This window comes from Trachypithecus francoisi, unplaced genomic scaffold (assembly GCF_009764315.1).
Source record: "Trachypithecus francoisi isolate TF-2019V2 unplaced genomic scaffold, Tfra_2.0 Lachesis_group9, whole genome shotgun sequence".
Classification (NCBI taxonomy): domain Eukaryota; kingdom Metazoa; phylum Chordata; class Mammalia; order Primates; family Cercopithecidae; genus Trachypithecus; species Trachypithecus francoisi.
The window spans coordinates 43,649,937-43,668,762 of NW_022681474.1; the positions used below are offsets into that span (position 1 = coordinate 43,649,937).

General features: G+C 51.1%; 1 protein-coding gene and 1 pseudogene across 2 annotated transcripts in view; both read right to left on the reverse strand.

The window, feature by feature from the left end:
* Nucleotides 1-1,033: 1,033 nt before the first annotated feature.
* LOC117082604 lies at nucleotides 1,034-2,832 on the reverse strand (annotated as a pseudogene). The gene has a single exon (XR_004436705.1). The product of XR_004436705.1 is annotated as an actin, cytoplasmic 1-like (transcript).
* An 11,474-nt stretch (nucleotides 2,833-14,306) lies between these two features.
* Nucleotides 14,307-18,826, reverse strand: part of ZCCHC24 (zinc finger CCHC-type containing 24) — a 64,225-nt gene continuing 59,705 nt past the window's right edge. The window contains exon 4 of the mRNA XM_033209413.1: nucleotides 14,307-18,452. Within this exon, the coding sequence (XP_033065304.1) occupies nucleotides 18,339-18,452 (114 nt within the window). The 3' untranslated portion in view covers nucleotides 14,307-18,338. The remainder of the gene's footprint in view (nucleotides 18,453-18,826) is intronic.

Genomic DNA, 18,826 nt, shown 5'->3' on the forward strand with positions numbered 1-18,826 from the left:
CGGGAGGCGGAGCTTGCAGTGAGCTGAGATCCGGCCACTGCACTCCAGCCTGGGCGACAGAGCGAGACTCCGTCTCAAAAATAAATAAATAAATAAATAATTATAACAGGAGTTTACCAACTAAAGGAAAAAGAGAATACTGAAGACTAAAGTATTTCTCCAGTGCCTTGCACTGATAAAGCTTCATATAATTCCAGATGGCAAGGGAGAACAGTTACAGTAGTACAAACAGGACAATGTAGGGAGGACTTAGAACTAAGAGACAATGGACTGATAATGGTGCATTGAGCATTGCTTTCTTATCAAATCTGACAATCTCTGCCATTCAATTAAATATTTATCATTTATATTTAATGTAATTTTCAATATGGTTAAATTTAAACCAATCATCTTGCTATTTATTTTGTTTGTTCCATCTGCCTTTTGTTCTCTTCTTGCCTTCTTTTGGAATGAGATTTTTCTCCCAAATGATTTCATTTTTATCACCATTATTGGCTATTTGTTTATATATGTATAAAATGACAAGTGTTGATGAGGATGTGGAGAAACTGGAACTCTCATACATTGTTGGTGGAAATGTAAAATGTCACAGCTATATATACACACATATATGTATATACGTGTATATACATATGTGTATACACATATACACATATATACACGTATACATATATACACATATATACACGTATACATATATACACATATACACATATATACATATATGTGTATACACATATATACACATGTGTATACACATATACATGTATACATACATGTGTATATGCATGTATATCATATATATGTGTGTGTATATATATATGTGTGTGTGTGTGTATATATATTTAAGAGCTGGGGTCCCACTCTGTAACCCAGGCAGTGGCACAGTCATAGTTCACTGCCACCTTGAACTTCTGGCCTGAAGAAATCCTCTTGCCTTAGCCTTTCAAAGTGTTGGAATTACAAATGTGAGCCACCATTCTCAGCCTAATTATTCAGTCTATATTTTTAGTGGTTTCCCTAGGATTTACTATTTTTTTTTTTTTTGTAAGGTGTGCACTTTTATTCAACTGGTCTCAAGTCAGTGTACAGGTAAGCCCTGGCTGCCTCCACCCTCTCCCAGGGAGACCAAAAGCCTTCAGACATCTCAAGTTGGGGGACAAAAAAGGGGGGCACGAAGGCTCATCATTCAAAATAAAACAAAATAAAAATGTATTAAGGCGAAGATTAAAAAAATTTTGCATTACATAATTTACACGAAAGCAATGCTATCACCTCCCCTGTGTGGACTCGGGAGAGGACTGGGCCATTCTCCTTAGAGAGAAGTGGGGTGGCTTTTAGGAGGGCGAGGGACTTCCTGTAACAATGCATCTCATATTTGGAATGACTATTAAAAAAAAGAACAATGTACAATCAAAGTCCTCGGCCACATTGTAGAACTTTGGGGGATGCTCGCTCCAACCGACTGCTGTCACCTTCCCCGTTCCAGTTTTTAAATCCTGAGTCAAGCCAAAAAAAAAAACCAAACCAAAACAAAAAAACCCAAATAAAGCCATGCCAATCTCATCTTGTTTTCTGCGCAAGTTAGGTTTTGTCAAGAAAGGGTGTAACGCAACTAAGTCACAGTCCGCCTAGAAGCATTTGCGGTGGACGATGGAGGGGCCAGACTCGTCATACTCCTGCTTGCTGATCCACATCTGCTGGAAGGTGGACAGCGAGGCCAGGATGGAGCCGCCGATCCACACAGAGTACTTGCGCTCAGGAGGAGCAATGATCTTGATCTTCATCGTGCTGGGCGCCAGGGCAGTAATCTCCTTCTGCATCCTGTCAGCAATGCCAGGGTACATGGTGGTGCCACCAGACAGCACTGTGTTGGCGTACAGGTCTTTACGGATGTCCACGTCACACTTCATGATGGAGTTGAAGGTAGTTTCATGGATGCCACAGGACTCCATGCCCAGAAAGGAAGGTTGGAAGAGAGCCTCAGGGCAGCGGAACCGCTCGTTCCCAATGGTGATGACCTGGCCATCGGGCAGCTCGTAGCTCTTCTCCAGGGAGGAGCTGGAAGCCGCCGTGGCCATCTCCTGCTCGAAGTCCAGGGCGACATAGCACAGCTTCTCCTTGATGTCACGCACGATTTCCCGCTCGGCCGTGGTGGTGAAGCTGTAGCCCCGCTCAGTGAGGATCTTCATGAGGTAGTCAGTCAGGTCCCGGCCAGCCAGGTCCAGACGCAGGATGGCGTGGGGGAGGGCATACCCCTCGTAGATGGGCACAGTGTGGGTGACCCCATCACCGGAGTCCATCACGATGCCAGTGGTACGGCCAGAGGCGTACAGGGACAGCACAGCACGTACATGGCTGGGGTGTTGAAGGTCTCAAACATGATCTGAGTCATCTTCTCGCGGTTGGCCTTGGGGTTCAGGGGGGCCTCGGTCAGCAGCACGGGGTGCTCCTCAGGAGCCACACGCAGCTCATTGTAGAAGGTGTGGTGCCAAATCTTCTCCATGTCGTCCCAGTTGGTGACGATGCCGTGCTCGATGGGGTACTTCAGGGTGAGGATGCCTCTCTTGCTCTGGGCCTCGTCGCCCACATATGAATCCTTCTGACCCATGCCCACCATCACGCCCTGGTGCCTGGGGCGCCCCACGATGGAAGGGAAGACGGCCCGGGGGGCATCGTCGCCCGCGAAGCCGGCCTTGCACATGCCGGAGCCGTTGTCGACAACGAGCGCGGCGATATCATCATCCATGGTGATCTGGCGGCGAGTGTGAACAGGTGGCGGAGCGGTGAAGGCGAGGCTCTGTGCTCGCGGGGCGGACGCGGTCTCGGCGGTCAGGATTTACTATTTATCATTTAACTTATCACAGACTAACTGCAAATAGTATTATACCACCCTACATATTGTGTATATATTGCTGAATCAAATGATTATGTTTAACTTTTTTAGGAATTGCCAAACTGTTTTCCAAAATGACTGTGACATTTTACATTTCCACCAACAGTGTATGAGGGTTCCAGTTTCTCCACATCCTCATCAACACTTGGTATTATCTGTTTTCATTCTAGCCATCCTAGTGAGTGTGAAGTGCTACCTCATTTATTTCTGACTTGCTTTTCTCTGATGACTAATGAGGTTGAGCATCTTCTCATGTACTTATTGGTCAGTTGTATGTCCTTGGAGCTGAGTCTGTTCAGATTCTTTGACTTTTTAAATTGGGCTATTTGTGTTTGTACTTTTGAGTTGTCAGAGCACTTTACATATTCTAAATACAAGTTCCTTATCAGATATATGATTTTCATATACATTCTCTCATTATGTAGGGTCTGTCTTCACTGTCTTGAAGGTGTCCCTTGAAGCACAAAAATTTTAAATTGGGATGAAGTCCAATTTATTTTTGTTTTCAAAAGCACTTCAGGCTTCCACATACTATTTCACAAATAAAATAAAATAAAAGTTCCTTTGTGGAGAGATTTGGATATCTTTCTCTTATGGATTGTTTCTCTTTCTGATGAGCCAGTACTCTGGGGGCTGGGCAGGGTGGTAGCCTCTGATATTCTTGGCTTTCCTCTCCTGGTATAGAACCTGTGCTCTATGAGTGAGCTGGAGCAAGACTTGGGGTCTCAGTATTTTTGGCCTTCTGCATCTGGGATGGAGCCGCTATTCTATGGGTTAGGGCTGGGTGTAGAAAGAAACCCCCCACTTCTCAGCTGCACTCATTCAGAATTTAGCTTCTTTAACTTGGAGTTGGGAGAGATGGGCAAAATGTTATTGGTCTGCCTCTCCTACTACTATGTGAAAATACTTGATTGGGAAGTGAGCGGAGAGGGGCCTTGTCTTTTTGGCCACCCTCACCTTACGAGAAGATTCCATTAAGCTGAGCTGAAGGTGAAGGAGAAGGGAATAGTTATGTTTCAAATGCCATAGACCAGCTGTTCTTATTGAGTTAGTTTTAATGACTTCCCCACATACTCTCTTTATGGTCATGATTACTGTCATGGTCAAGTGCTATTTTCGCTCCTGGCCGGGAGATGAGCTCAGAGGTGAGCCAGGCCGAGGAGATGCCCCAAGGCAGAGTGGGAGCCTGACTTTCTTCATTTGCTCTATATCCTTAGGACGACTTCCAGAGACTTTAAAGGTTGATTTTTAAAAAGCAGTTTTCACCAACATTGCTTGTTTCACAGGGAAGTGGGCTCATGGAACTCTTCACACTGCCTCCAAGAAGTGGAACTCTTCACTTTTTTACTTTTAAGTTATTTGTATCTTTATGTTTCCAGATGAATCTATTAAAAGGAATAACCTTAGACAAGTTAAATTTAACAGTTTAATTGAGCAAAGAGTGATTCATGGATCAGACAGCTTTTGGAACCAGGACAGGCTCTGAGAACTCCAGCCTGAAGTGTGGTGGGATACCCACATTCCCCTCCCAAGAGAAAGCAGCCAGGCCAGGTGCCCTCAGAGAGCACCAGAGGAGGAAGGCGGGTCTGGCCTCAGCCTTCTTCTCAGCTTCAGCCTTCCCCCACCAGGCCCTCCCAGGTTTAAGCAGGAGAATCTCAGACTTTTCCTCCCCACAACTGTGCAAGTGCTTACTAGACCTCATGCCCCAGAGAGCTGTGTGGTCCCCCATGCCCCTTTCTAGCACTAGCCTAATAAATTCTATTGATGACCTCAGGGCAGCCTGTAGGCTCTATCAACTCAACATGGAATAATCAACTTGGGAGCTTGTCAGAGCGATGGATTCGAGATGGAACCCAGTGCCTAAATTTGATACATTGAGACTGAGGCCTGGAAGATCACAAGGATGTGATCAAAGATAACAGGAATAAGAAGACAAATAGAAAAAATAGAAAGACAAATACCACATCTCACTCATTTGTGGACTTTAAAAAGCTGATGTCATAGAAGTAGAGAGTATAATAATGGTTACTATGTGCTGGGGAAGGAAGGCAGGATGGGAGAGATTGGCCAACAGGTACCAAATTACAGTTAGGTAGGAGGAATCAGTTCTGGTCTTTTCTTGCACAGTAGCATTACTGTAGCTAAGAACATTGTATTGTATATTTCAAAATAACCAGAAGAAAGGGTTTTCAATGTTCTCACTACAAAGAAATGATAAATGTTTGAGGTGATGAATAAGCTTATCACTCTGATTTGATCATTACACAGTGTATGCATGTATCAAAACACCATACCGTGCCCCATAAATACGTATCATCATTATGTGTCATTTAAAAATTAAAAAATTTTAAACCCAATGGGCTGAGATCTGAGTCAAACCTTGGTTCTCCTGACTCCAGATCTTCCCACTGTACCAAACAGAAAGGTGATTAAGAAAAAAGATTGGCCAAGAGCAGTGGCTCATGCCTGTAATCCCAGCACTTCGGGAGGTCCAGGCAAGAGGATCACTTAATTCTAGGAGTTCAGGACTAGTCTGGGCAACACAGTGAAACCCTGCCTCTACAAAAAAAACAAAAAACAAAAAAACCAGAAATTAACCCAGCATAGTAGTGTGTGCCTGTAGTCCTAGCTATTCCGGAGGCTGAGGAGGGAGGATTGCTTGAGCTCAGGAGGCTGAGGCTGCCGTGAGCTGTGATAAAGTTTGTGCCACGTGTGCACCCCAGCCTAGGCAACAGAGTAAGACTCTGTCTCATAAAGAAGAAAAGAAAAGAAAAAAGATTGACTTGTAAAAGCAAGAATGCTTCAAACCCTTCAATAGGGAATTGGTAAGTATGTTAACCATTAACCAACAAAGAAATACAGCTATTAGACAAATGAGAAAGGTCTCTGTGTTAACAAGGAAAGATGATGATGATGAGTCAAAGCAAGATATGGAACAGCCTGTCAGGTATAATCCATTAACATACGCGTATACACACACACACACATACACGCGCGCACACACAGGAGCACACACACAGATTTCTATAAGCAAAAGACTATGGAAGGATGTGGCCAAACTCTGGACAGTGCTGCTCTGGGGGAGGTTGGGCTACTGGGAACGCTTACACCCTGCTTACCGTCTTTGTTTCCTTTTCACATTGTGAAGGCATTGTTTTTATAACCAAGGGCGAAAAACACGATCTTACCACTTGGCAGGCGCATGAGGCCCAGGTATCCCTGTATTGGGGAGGTCAGGGTTTACCTGGGACTTGGCAGAAAAAAAAAAAAATCTCTTTTTGTTCCCTGCACTGGTTCCTTGCCAGAAGGAAGTTGCAGTTTTCAGCTTCGGCCACCAGGGGGCAGCAGGGAACCAGCTTATTGCTGCAAGAGCCTGGAACGCTGGAGAATTCTGAGCTGGCACATTTGTTGGGGTGGGGCAGGGAGACCCAGTTTGAAGCAGCCTCCACCATTGTGCGGGACTGTGGTCAGGTTCCCAGGGAGAGGATGACAAATTACATGTTGGGCAAGGGTCCTTTGCCTCAGCACAATGGAGAAACTGAGGCAGAAGCCCAGCTGGAACTGGACTAACAGGGTGTGGCTGCCGGGGGAGGGGAGGTGAATGTCCCACAGGCCAGAGAGAGCCAACAGACCCACATTCCTTCCTAGGGCTTCTGTTTGCCATCCTGTCAGGGTGAAGATTCCAGAAAGCATGGCTCAAGGGCTGACAAGTAGAGGCAGAGACAGAGGGGATCATGGGGCCCATTTAGAGGCAGCACAGGCTGAAGTGGCCATTCCACTCCATGACCAGAGCAGTAGCTAACAATTCCTGAGCACACCTCATGCGCCAAGGGCTTAGCCACTGTATCTCAACTAATCTCAACGGTGACCTTGGGTAGGTAGAAGGGTATTCGTGTCTCCATTTTACAAGGGAGGAAACTGAGGCTCAGAGAGGCCAGGTGGCTTGCTTAAGATGGCAGCTGATAAGTAGTGATGTTGTCACTCAGGGTCCAGCCCCTCTGCCCCCAGAATTCTTGCCCAGGGTGAGAGTGTGGAGGGAGATGGATTTCCAGGCAGGTGCCATGGTCCTGGACTTACAAGGCAGGACTTGGACCCCAGGTTGCCCTACAGTTTGCAGGAGCTGAGTGTGGAGGGTTGTGGGCCCCCCACTTGTGACCAGGGAGAGGATGAGGGTTGTTGAGATGATGGTAGAGAGGAATCTCAGCTCCCAGCTTTGAGTGCTTCTGGGATGGGGCATGGAGAAGGTAATTGGCCTCAGTACAGGGCTCCAGGAGGCTGTGGGGCCAGGTATGAAAGAGAAGGAGGAGCAAGTGTCCAGGGAGAGAGGGCACAGGGGCCTGGCCTGGCTCCATCTTGCTGGACACAGTGGAAACAGGAGCAGAGCTGCCGCCACCCCCAGGAGCTCCTGAGAACTTAGCAAGGAAGGAGGTGGAGGGAGGGCTGGAGGCTCCCTTGGGTTCTGGCTTCCACATCGGCCTCCAACAGCCATGGGGCCGGCCTTACATGGTTCATGACTCTGGGCTACTTCGGGAAAGTTGCAGGCCAGTTTGGGCAGTGGAGAGAGGCCCAGGACAGAGAGAGGGAGCTAAGGGAAGGCGGGTGGCTGCCTGGCTGTCTGGGAGGGCAGTATAACAGCAGGAAGCAGCAGGAGGTAGGGGTTAGGCCTGAGCCTGAAATGCCCCTGGAGTTAGGGGGTGGAGGGGGAGCGGTTCTGGGAGGGGGCAGTGGGGGCCTTTGCTACTTATTACCTCTATTATCTTGGACAAGTCACTTGACCTCTCTGAACCTCGGCTTCCCCATCTGTAAAATGGGATTCCTTGCAGTACCCACCTCCCAGGGCTGTTGCAAGGACGAAAACTGATGTGTGTAAATCACTAGCACCATGGCTGCCACACCAGCTCCTGGCTGGATGTTGGCAGCGACTCTTATGCGCTCATTTACTCCACATTTAACCTGACTGAGTGCCAGGCCACAGTGAACACTGGAGGTTGGCAATGAAGCAAGCCCAAGTAGCCCCTCTAGAGGAGGTAGTCAGGACTGTGGAGCGCGCTGTGCAGGGTGAGGATGTAGAGGGACCTGGCTCCCACTCTGCCTTGGGGCATCTCCTCGGCCTGGCTCACCTTTAAGCTCATCTCCTGGCCAGGAGCAAAAACAGACACAAAGCAGAGAGAGCAGTACAGCAGATCCCAGGTCCCCCTCCAGACCCTATTCCAGATTGTTTGAGAGCAAAGCCCAGACACTGCCTCATTTCACCCGTAAATTCTCCAAAATGCAAAAGACAGAACATTTTTTACATGATCCCAATGCCATTATGATGCTGAACAAAATGTGAATTCTGTCAACTGCGTCAACTGTGAGAATGGACTTTTGCTCGCTGTGTGCAAGGCCTGGGTGTGACATCGCCTGCCTACCTGGGGTCCTCATCCCATGGGAAGGCCTCAGAGCCTGTGGGGAAGGAGATAGGCAGATTCACATGACCTTTGTTACCCTGCTGGGCAGGAGGATCCCCACCCTACTGCTGTGCCCTTCCAGCTGGAGAGGGGCCCCAGGCCCGCTGCCCCCACAGGACTCCTGATGGTCTGTGGCCGTGTGTGTTTGTGGGCTGTGCATGTGTGAATATGTGCAGGCTTGAGTGTGCAAATGGGTGTGTATGTGAGGGTGTGAACAGAGTGTGAGATGTGTGTGAGTGTACCTGTGAGATGCGTGAGTGCATGTGTGAGATGTGAGAATGTGCATGTGAGATGTGTGAGTGCACATGTGAGATACGTGAATGCACTTGAGATGCGTGTGTGTGTGCATGTGAGATGAGTGCACGTGTGAGATGTGTGAGTGCACGTGTGAGATGTGAGAGTAAGATGCGTGAGTGCACGTGTGAAATTGTGTGTGCGTGTGAGATGTATCAGTGCATATGTGAGATGTGTGAATGCCTGAGTGAGATGTATGTGTGCACGTGAGATGTGTGAGTGTACGTGTGACATGTGAGTGCCAGTGTGATGTGTGAGTGTATGTGTGAGACGTGTGTGTGCGTGTGTGAGATGTGTGAGTGCACGTGTGAGGTGTGTGTGTGTGAGATGTGTGTGCATGTGTGAGATGTGAGAGTGTGCATGTGAGATGCATGTGAGTGCACGTGTGAAATGTGTGTGTGCACGTGTGAGATGTATGAGTGCTCATGTGAGATGTGTGTGTGTGTGAGGTGTGTGTGCACGTGTGAAATGTGTGTGTGCCTGTGAGATGTATGAGTGCACGTGTGATATGTGTGAGGGTGCATGTTTGAGATGTGTGAGTGCGCATGTAAGATGTGTGGGTGTGCGTGTGAGATGTGTGAGTGCACGTGTGAGATATGTGTTGGTGCACGTGTGAGATGTGTGTGGGTGTGCATGTGAGATGTGTGTGGGTGTCCGAGATGTGAGTGCACGTGTGAGATGTGTGTGGGGGTGCGTGTGAGATGTGTGAGTGCACGTGTGAGATGTGTGTGGGTGTGTGTGTGAGATGTGAGTGCACGTGTGAGATGTGTGTGGGTGTGCATGGGAGATGTGAGTGCACGTGTAAGATGTGTGAGGGGGCACAAGTGAGATGCGTGGGTGCACGTGTGAGATGTGTGTGGGTGCATGTGAGATGTGAGTGAGCATGTGAGGTGTGTGGGTGCACATATGAGATGTGTGTGGGTGTGCATGTGAGATGTGAGTGCACGTGTGAGATGTGTGGGTGCGCATGTGAGATGTGTGGGTGTGTGAAATTGTGGGTGCGTGTGATACGTGTGTGAGTGAGCGTGTGAGATGTGAGTGCACGTGTGAGATGTGTGGGTGTGCATGTGAGATGTGTGAGGTGCGTGTGTGGTGTAGGTGCATGTGTGATGTGTGTAAATGCACGTGTGGATTTGTGAGTGTGCGTATGAAGTGTGTGGGTGCGTGTGAGATGTGAGTGTGCGTGTGAAATGTGTGTGGGTGCCCTGTGAGTGTGTGTGTGAGATGTGTGAGGGCGCACGTGTGAGATGTGTGTGGGTATGCATTTGAGATGTGTGAGTGCACCTGTGAGATGTGTGGGTGCGCATGTGAGATGTGTGGGTGCCTGTGAGATGTGTGGGTGCATGTGTGAAATGTGTGTGGGTGTGTGTGAGATGTGTGTGTGTGAGATGTGAGTGCATGTGTGAGGTGTGTGGGTGCATGTGTGAGATGTGTGAGTGCATGTGTGAGATGTATGAGTACACGTGTGAGATGTGTGAGGGTGCATGTGTGTTGTGGGTGCATATGTGATATGTGTGTGAGATGTGTGTGAATGCACATGTGGATTTGTGTGTGCATGAAGTGTGTTGGCACGTGAGATGTGTGTGAGTGTGTGTGAAATGTGTGTGGGTGCCCGTGTGAGTGTGTGTGTGTGAGATGTGTGTGAATGCACGTGTGGATTTGTGAGTGTGCACATGAGGTGTGTGGGTGCGTGTGAGATGTGAGTGTGCGTGTGAAATGTGTGTGGGTGCCCGTGTGAGTGTGTGTGTGTGAGATGTGTGAGGGTGCACGTGTGAGATGTGTGTGGGTATGCGTTTGAGATGTGGTGTGAGTGCACCTGTGAGATGTGTGAGTGCGCGTGTGAGATGTGTGGGTGCACGTGTGAGATGTGTGGGTGCGTGTGTGAGATGTGTGGGTGAGATGTGAGTGCATGTGTGAGGTGTGTGGGTGTGCATGTGAGGTGTGTGGGTGCACGTGTGAGATGTGTGGGTGCATGTGTAAGATGTGTGAGTACACGTGTGAGATGTGTGAGGGTGCATGTGTGGTGTGGGTGCGTGTGTGATATGTGTGTGAATGCACATGTGGATTTGTGTGTGCATGAAGTGTGTGGGCACGTGAGATGTGTGTGAGTGTGTGTGAAATATGTGTGGGTGCCCGTGTGAGTGTGTGTGTGTGAGAGATGTGTGAGGGTGTGCGTGTGAGATGTGTATGAGTGCATGTGAAATGTGTGTGGGTGCCCGTGTGTGTGCGCGCATGTGTGTGAGGTGTGTGAGGGTGTGCGTGTGAGATGTGTATGAGTGCATGTGCGTGTGGGCAGGGGGAGCAAGTGGCCCCAACATCTCAGTTGGGATCCAGCTCAGGACAAACGGCAGAGGAGGTGTCGAGAGAGGCCTGCTTTGCTCCCAAGTGCAGCCCATTCTTGGCTCCCACCAGTGCTCTGGGGGACTAGCAAGGACACCTGACTCTGGAGAGATGGCAAGCCCACCTGGGCCCTCATTCCCTTCATCTGGGGTATTCCCTGCCCCTTCTCCCCACTTCCAAACACCTGGGCAGGAGCCGGGCACAGGCTGCACAGGAGGCAGCCACTGGAAGGGTGGCGTTCGGATGCCTAGCCCTGGGTTTACCAGGCTGTGGGGAGGAGCACCAGGGTGTCTGAGGAGGGCAGGTGGGGGCTTGAATCCCCAGCGCATTGTGGATCCCAGGCCTAGCTCAGAGCTCCCGGCCGGGCCCCAGGACACAATGACAGACAGCTGTTTGCTGAAGGACTGGACAGGCTGGTGGGAATCCGCTCGGTGGCCCTGGTCAGGATCAGAAACAGTGAAGGTTGTCAGAACAGTGGAGACAGTGGAGGTTGAAGGGTGTGGCAGAGGTCCCTGCTTGTCAATCTGGGGCAGCAGGGCTTCCCCAGGCCTCAGTTTCTCCACCTGGCATACTGACATATTGTTCCCTGTCCTGGTTCCTGCCGGGACTGTTAGGAGGATGCATGAGGCCGGGAAACCGGGAGGAATTCCAGCCTATGGCCGGAGTCCAGTGCAGAAGCCGGCTGGTGGCCTGGGCCTGGGAGCTTCAGCACCACAGTGGGGGTTGGTGGGAGAGAGGTGGCCACCCTAGAGCTGTGTGCAGGAGCTGCCCAAGTGTCCCCTACACTCAGTGTGTCCTGATTGCCCTAGCTTACAGATAAGGACATGAGGCTCTGTGTCACACATTCCAAGAAGCAGAGCCTTGTCAGGGTCCTGCTAGAGGGGCCCTGGGCTCCTGATGGGCTCTGGTGCTCAGGTGGTTGAGCTCCCGCTGTCTCTCCCCAGCCAGGTCTCCCCTCTCTGTGTCTGGAGCAGATGCCAAGGAGGCTCCTCACAACGTGGCAACCATCACCACTTGGCACCGACCTGCCCCACCTCCCTTCCTCCTGCCTGGTCTCTTGCCCTTTGAGACACCCAGCCTTGGACCCTCACTCCTGGTCTGACCTTTGCAACTCTGTCTCTGTCCCAGCTCTGCCCTGATATACTGCACTGGGAGGTGAGAACTCCAAGTTCAATCAAATCCTGGCTCTGCCACCTGCCTGCTGGGTGAGTGTGCCAGGTGAGACCTTTCCCTGTGGGGCCTCAGCTTTAGCTCAGGGCAGGGCCACCATCTCTGGATCCCTTGCTGGCCCTTTCTTTGGTGGACTCTGCTCTCTCCTGGGTCCTCAGCAGCCAGCTGCCTCTGGACACCGGCACTGAGTCCAACCGGAAATCCTTCCTGTCCAGGGAGTTAGTGGTTTCCACGGCTCCAGGAGATGTTGAAATGCAGCCTGTGTTTGCCTTGGGTTTGTTTCCTTTCCACAGAAAACAAAACAAAACAAACACACAGGCGCATGCACACTGCCACACACTCAAAGACAAGGGCATGTCATCAAACAACAGCCCCGAAGCCCCAGCCTCAGCATGCATGGGTGCCCAGCCGATGCTTACTGGATGTGCAAAAGCACCTGGGGCCCTGGGTTTGAGGCCTGGCTCCCTGCGGAATCCCTGCTGTGATCACTGGTCGGATGCTTCTGCCTGAGCCACAGACAATGGGAACAGGAGACCCACACTCCCCGGGCCTCTCCCGGGTGCAAGCAGTGCGCTTTGTCTTGTGTTCAGTGGGTTGTCTCATCCACACAATACCCCTGGGAGAGCTGGGGCTCGGAGAGGGGCAAAGCCACCCAGTGTCACGTGACAGCTGGGGTCGCAGGGCTGGCCTGGTGGCAGTGCTGAAGGAGAAAGGAGGGCCCTGAGACAGACACCAGATCTGTGTCCTCAGACCTGCCCAGGGAGAGCAACAGCCCCACCCAGGCTGCTGGAGGACTTGGGCTGGCAGAGGGCACAGTGTGGAGGACGGGGTCCTTCATTCTCCTCTCACCCTGGTGGAGGTGGGTCCCCTCTCCACTCCCTTGCTGGGCCTGACTGGCAGCCACCTGTGTTCAGGCTGACTCTAGCCTGGTTGACATTCCACACACTGAGGGCAGGCACCCCGTGGGGAATTCTCTAGATGCTAATCAGCAGGAAGGGGCTTTGTTCTGGGATTTGCTCTGTACCCCAAATAAGACAGGAGGTCTGGCCTTGGTGGTCTCTGTTCCTGCCTGTCCCTCCCCGCTCAATCCATGGTCCCTGACCCCGAGGACTGGCATTTTGTTTTCTTTGCTCCATCTCAGAGTCTGCAGTCAGGGGGCATGGGCTGGCCCATACGGATGTGCTTTGAATTCTACACTATTCAAAAATCCCGTTAACTCGTTGCCAAAATTTAAAAAGTGGACAATTTCACGTAACAACTGGGATTTCCAGTCTTTCTCCTGCTGCCCCTTCCTCCCTCCCCAGGTAACATCATTCACAGATAGCAACAGTTGGCTGGAGCTGAGGACCAGGCGCCCCTTGACAGAACTCTCTGCCCCCCGCCTCCTCCCCATCACCGTGGGCCCCACAGGAACACTAGGGACCATCTGAAGCCCAGTGCTGCTCAGCTTTGGATGCGCAATGGACTGAGCTGGGGGACTTTGCAAACTCAAGGATACCCTGGACCACTTCCTCGGCCTCCCCGGGGTGGGACCCATGATGTTCTTAAAGCCCCACAGGTGACTCAGGTGAGCAGCAAGGTTGAGAACAGCAAGAGCCGATGCTGGGCTTTGCAGGCAGGTGGCTGCTGACAGTCTTGCTTCGTTGTGGTTCCCCATGGTCCTCAGCAGGAGCCCCACCTCATGACAGCCCAGGCCAGCCCAGGCTTTGGTCAGAAGAGGGGCCCCTGCGCCGTCTCCCCTGGACTCATCTGTTTGCTCACTGTGTGATGCTCCGTGTCTGAGCGCAAATCCTGATCTTGGCAGAATGTGCCAAGTGGGAGCGGCCCAGGGCTGCCGGCTCCAAGGCAGATTCACTCCTATATATGGTCACCCGGGAGTCCCCCCACTGAGTGAATGCGTGACCTCATCTGCCGACAATCTCACCCAGTCTGGGGCCAACTTGGGGAGGGCCGTCGCCCTGCAGAGTGTCCAGTTGGGGGCAGAGAGACTGGGAGGAGGCAAATCAACGGCATGGAGGCACGGCAATGACAGGATGACCCAGACCCAGGGGAGCCGAGGCCAGCCCCAAGTCTCTCTGACGCCTGCCCCGTCTCCTGCCTCTGAAAGAGTCCAGCCTCCCCACACGCTTGCGTGAACAAGGAAACCTGTGAGCCTCTTTTGCTTTTAAAAGTCCTTTTAATACAGCATGAAGAGGCTATATTTCTATAGGCGAGCCGTATACAGATTCTCCAGGAATAAGGCACACAACGGAATGCCATCCCAAGGGCTGCACTTCGGAGACGTCGGAGCCTTCTCCACGCACCCTCCGAGCTGGGCCCACGGGTTCTGTTTTGTCTTTTTAGCTGGACTCACACGTATGGACAGACACAGACACAGATGGGGTCACCGCATGGGGGTGGAGGAGGTCCGACGGCAAGGTTGGCAACAGAGAAGGGGATAAGCCCGCTGCTACAGCCCCCAGGGGACTGCTTGGCCATCTCGCTGAAGGCTGGAATACTCCCATTTCAGGATTAGTTGTTGGACTGAGCTACAATGTAGTGAGGTTGGATTAAATATTCATTCAGAGTAGATTCAAGTCTATTAGATGCTGGAGGGCTGGTGTAAGGGCTCCGGTTGACATTTCCAAGTTCAAGGAGCATGGCCTGGAGGAGGCGTGGCTCAGATGGCAAAGCTCCCAAGCGGCGAGGCCAGGCTTTGCCCCACTTCTTCTTCCCTCCTGGGGCCCTGCTGATCGAGAGCCCTCCCACCAAGCCAAGACACTGGTGGACCACAGAGGGGCTGGTTAGTCAAATAAGCTTCTTCTTCTCCTCGCCCACCCCCTGCCCCTCTACAAAATGAATAAAACCGTAATAACAAGATAAGAAGAAGAAGGTGCCAGAGAATGGATTACAATGCTGTTTGTTATCCTCAGTGGAAGAGGCACAAAGGGGTCACCATTCCCTTTTTCACTGTGTATCAAATTATAGCTTCCCTTAAAAAAGGCAATACTTTCCAAAATACACATATGTATAAATACAGGACAAGAACATATTAATAAGTCTAAACACTTGAATAATATGCTGCCTACTTAATACTGATATTTTCATCCAGGGAAAACAACACAGAAAAACAATATGGCTTAAAGAATTGCAAAGATTTTTTTTCCTCATCAGAATTATGTACCAACTTCATATAATATTCTATGTAGACAATATTTCCTTCTGAATGTAGTTCAGTTGCATATTTTTACAGACCAAAGCATAGTAAAAAACAAACAAAAACCAACCAAAAACCCAATAATGGGAAACAGAAAAGTTCTCACCATAAATATTTTCTTGCAGTTCAACCAGAAGTTTGGCAAAATACTTCCAGACATCTGTTTGATATTCTCTTGCCCTCCTGAAAGTTCTGAAGTTTTGAAAATGCCTCTCTTTTTGTTTGTTTGTTTATTCTCAAAAATCAATTATATTTTTCTTTTCTTTTTCTTTTTTTTTTTTTAAAAAAAGGCCTTCAAATATATACAGACAAAAAATCACTGTGAAGATTTTTTTCGGGAAAAGCTACCAAATTCTGTGTTGTGAGAAAAACTGGTAACCATGCAGAAATTTTAACATCTATGAATATTTTTTTTTCCAAAATACACACATAGTATTTTTTTTAAAAAAAGGAATTCTGTGTCAAGTATAACTCAAAATAAATACAAATTCACAAGTAGAACTATTGAATACTTCATACGGGGTAAACACCATTATCTGCCAACTAGATCGCTAGATCTACCAACTGCAAGCGACTGTCCCTTTTGAACTTACTAAAACCACACACTTTCCTGTCCCCTGGGCTCCTGGCCCTCTGAGCACTTAATTCTCACGGCACCCAGCCTACATGGCAGTGGCTTTGCTGACCACAGAGAGTTCCCCAGTTCAGCCAGAGCCCAGTCAAGGGGAGCATGGAGGGTGGGCCTCAAAGCAGGAACCTCAGCCCCCAAGGTGGCTGGCTCTGCACAGATGGCAGGGCACTGGCTACCTGCTGAACAGCTCACTGGCAAGGTCACTTTGGGGTGATATCCCAACTCCCCTTAGCCCGTACAGGGAAGCCCTGGCCTCCAGTGGTCCGGGACCTGGGTTCTTTTTAGGGTGTGGGCTCCCCAACCTTTGCAGCACAGCTGGCAGGCCCCAGGCATCCTTGGGCCAAGGTCCCACGTGGGGCCAGGTCCCTGGAAGGGTCGGCACAGGCACACTGCCCACCACTGTGAACATTCTCTTTAGCGGTGTGGTAGGACGACTGTCAGTGGCAGCTTCTCCTTGGGGACAGAAGCCTGGGCTCACCTCAACCCCAGCTCACCTCAACACCTGGGAGAAAATGGGGAACAACGTGCTCGGGGAGTCCTTAGTAGCAGTCCCCAGTGGTGACAAGGGTGTCCACAGCCTGCTGCCTAGAGCAAATGTACCTTTTTTAAGTGCTCAGAGGGTATGGCCCCTTAAATCCACCCTGCAGCTCCCTGGCTGCAAATACACTCACTCCATCTTTTCAACTCGCTCCCTGGACCCCTGGTTAACACTTCACTGTAACTCCTCAGTTGTACAAAGCATTTTCATTTGAATACAAAAGGCAACTGGACACCAGGTGGGCATCCTTGAGGCCGTGGTAAACACTGAATTTCAGGCCCATTTCGTGGTCTGATTTTTTTTTTTTTCCCACAGAGGCATAATGTAGGGGCAAAATCAAGAAACCCAGTTCTGACAGCCGGGAGAAAGGAAGGGTCATGACTATGGAAACGGGGCTTCTCATCTGGGAGACAGAGGAGGGCACGATCCCGCTGCCAGTCAGGACAGTGGACTCCCTGGCCAGGGATGTGCCACGAGGCCTCTCTGCTCCCTTGGGAGGTAGGAAATTACTGTCCCCATTTTAGAAAAGAGGGGTTCTGTGGCTTGTGTTAGGATTCCCCACGTGAGGGGCTAGGAGACCGAGGTGAGAAGGAGGAGGCTCCTCCATGTTTGCAGGGGTTGGGGATGAAAAGCAGGGCTGGGGCTGTAGGGGCCAGCAGGGGAGGACTCAGCATCCCTCAGCCTGACTTCCTAAGACACCAAGTGAGGGGTCATGGTGCGGGGTATCTGGCACCTGGGAGGTTTCTCCCACCATTCTGGGTGAAACTCCCCAAATAAAGCTCCAGGACACAGCATTGGCCAACATGAATCCCAGAACAACAGAGCTGAAATGGGCCCTCTGCTCTCTAGTGTTATGCTGTCATTTAACTAATGGGGAAACTGAGGCCCAGAGATGCGAATTCCTTGCCCAAGGTGACAGAATGCATCAGCATCAGGGCAAGGACTTGAGCCCACGTCTCCAGAACGCCAGGCTTGCGTCCTTTCTGCTAGAACAGACACGCTGGGCTTCCACGCTGGGCCAAACTACCTTGATGTGGACCCCCAGCGTGGGTGGGAGGCACAGGGGAAGGAACGGGAGTGGGACTGACAAAACCTAAGGCAGTCTGGTGGGAGTCGTGGGAGGGGCTGCTCACGTTCCCCAGGACACATCCGTCCAGCGTTCCATGCCTCCCCTGTGCCTAACCCCTCCTATCTGGGTCCATAGGGTAGGGAGGGGGCATACCCAGGTGCAATGCCAGTGATGTCAGAGGGGGTCAGGATTTGGGGCTTAAGGTGGGAAAGGGACAGAAAGGTCCACTCCCCAGCAGCTGCTAGAACACATGTCACCTTGCCACGATTGCTGACTCAGGAAAGAAACAGGGATTTCCGAGTGGCTTTCCATACAGGGCAAACCGGAAGGTTCTGGGTGGGGGCAGGCGGCCTGGCTGGTCTGGGGGAGGTTTGGGATTCACAGTAAATTTAGTGCACCTGTGGCCAATACAAGGCTGCTCACCCCAAAGAGGCTCTCAGAGGAGAGTCTGTGGGGATACCCGGGGCTCTTGGACATGGGCTTTTGCTTGCTTTTGTCCCCTCTACAGAGACCTCAGGCCCGCCTGCAAAGAGCCCCGGACTCCCTGCTTTCCCTGGGCTGTGGGGGCAGCGATGTCAGTAACACTGTTTGTCAACACACACAAGACAAGGACGCTAAGAGCCCCCGGCCCAGGCCCGCAGGCCTGCGAGGACACCCCACGCACAGGGCGACACGCAGCCCCTTGGAGCAGCACAGGGAAGCAGCGTCTCCTTGGGCTGGTGGGGGGCGGCTCTGGGTGCGGGCGGGCAGCGGGTCACTGCACGCGACGGCAGTAGTAGCCCAGGACCTTGCACTTCTCGCAGAGGTGCTGCGGGTGCTCCTTGCTCTGGTCGGACACGTCCAGGCCGTCAGGCTTCTCCAGGGGTCTCTGCAGAGAGAAGGAGGAAGGGGCCCAGGGGAGTGAGGGGACAGAAAGATAGAAACACAGAGACAGACAGGGAGAGACACATGGAGACAGACAGGTGAGACAGGTACACAGGGAGGGGACCAGACAGACAGAGATGCACATCTCTACAGAGACAGAGACTGACAGACATAGAGAGGGAGAGACACACACCCGATGCAGGGTGGGGAGGGGGCACCTGTGGTCACAGGTCATTTCAATCACGGTGCCGGGGCCCTCCTGCTGAGCCCGCATGCAGGCATCTGAGTCCTGGGGTACAGGTGGGGCCCTGGGCTGGGCCACGGCTGTGGAGGGGTCTTGTGCTCAGCACCCTGGCTATGTGCACTACTCTGCTCTGC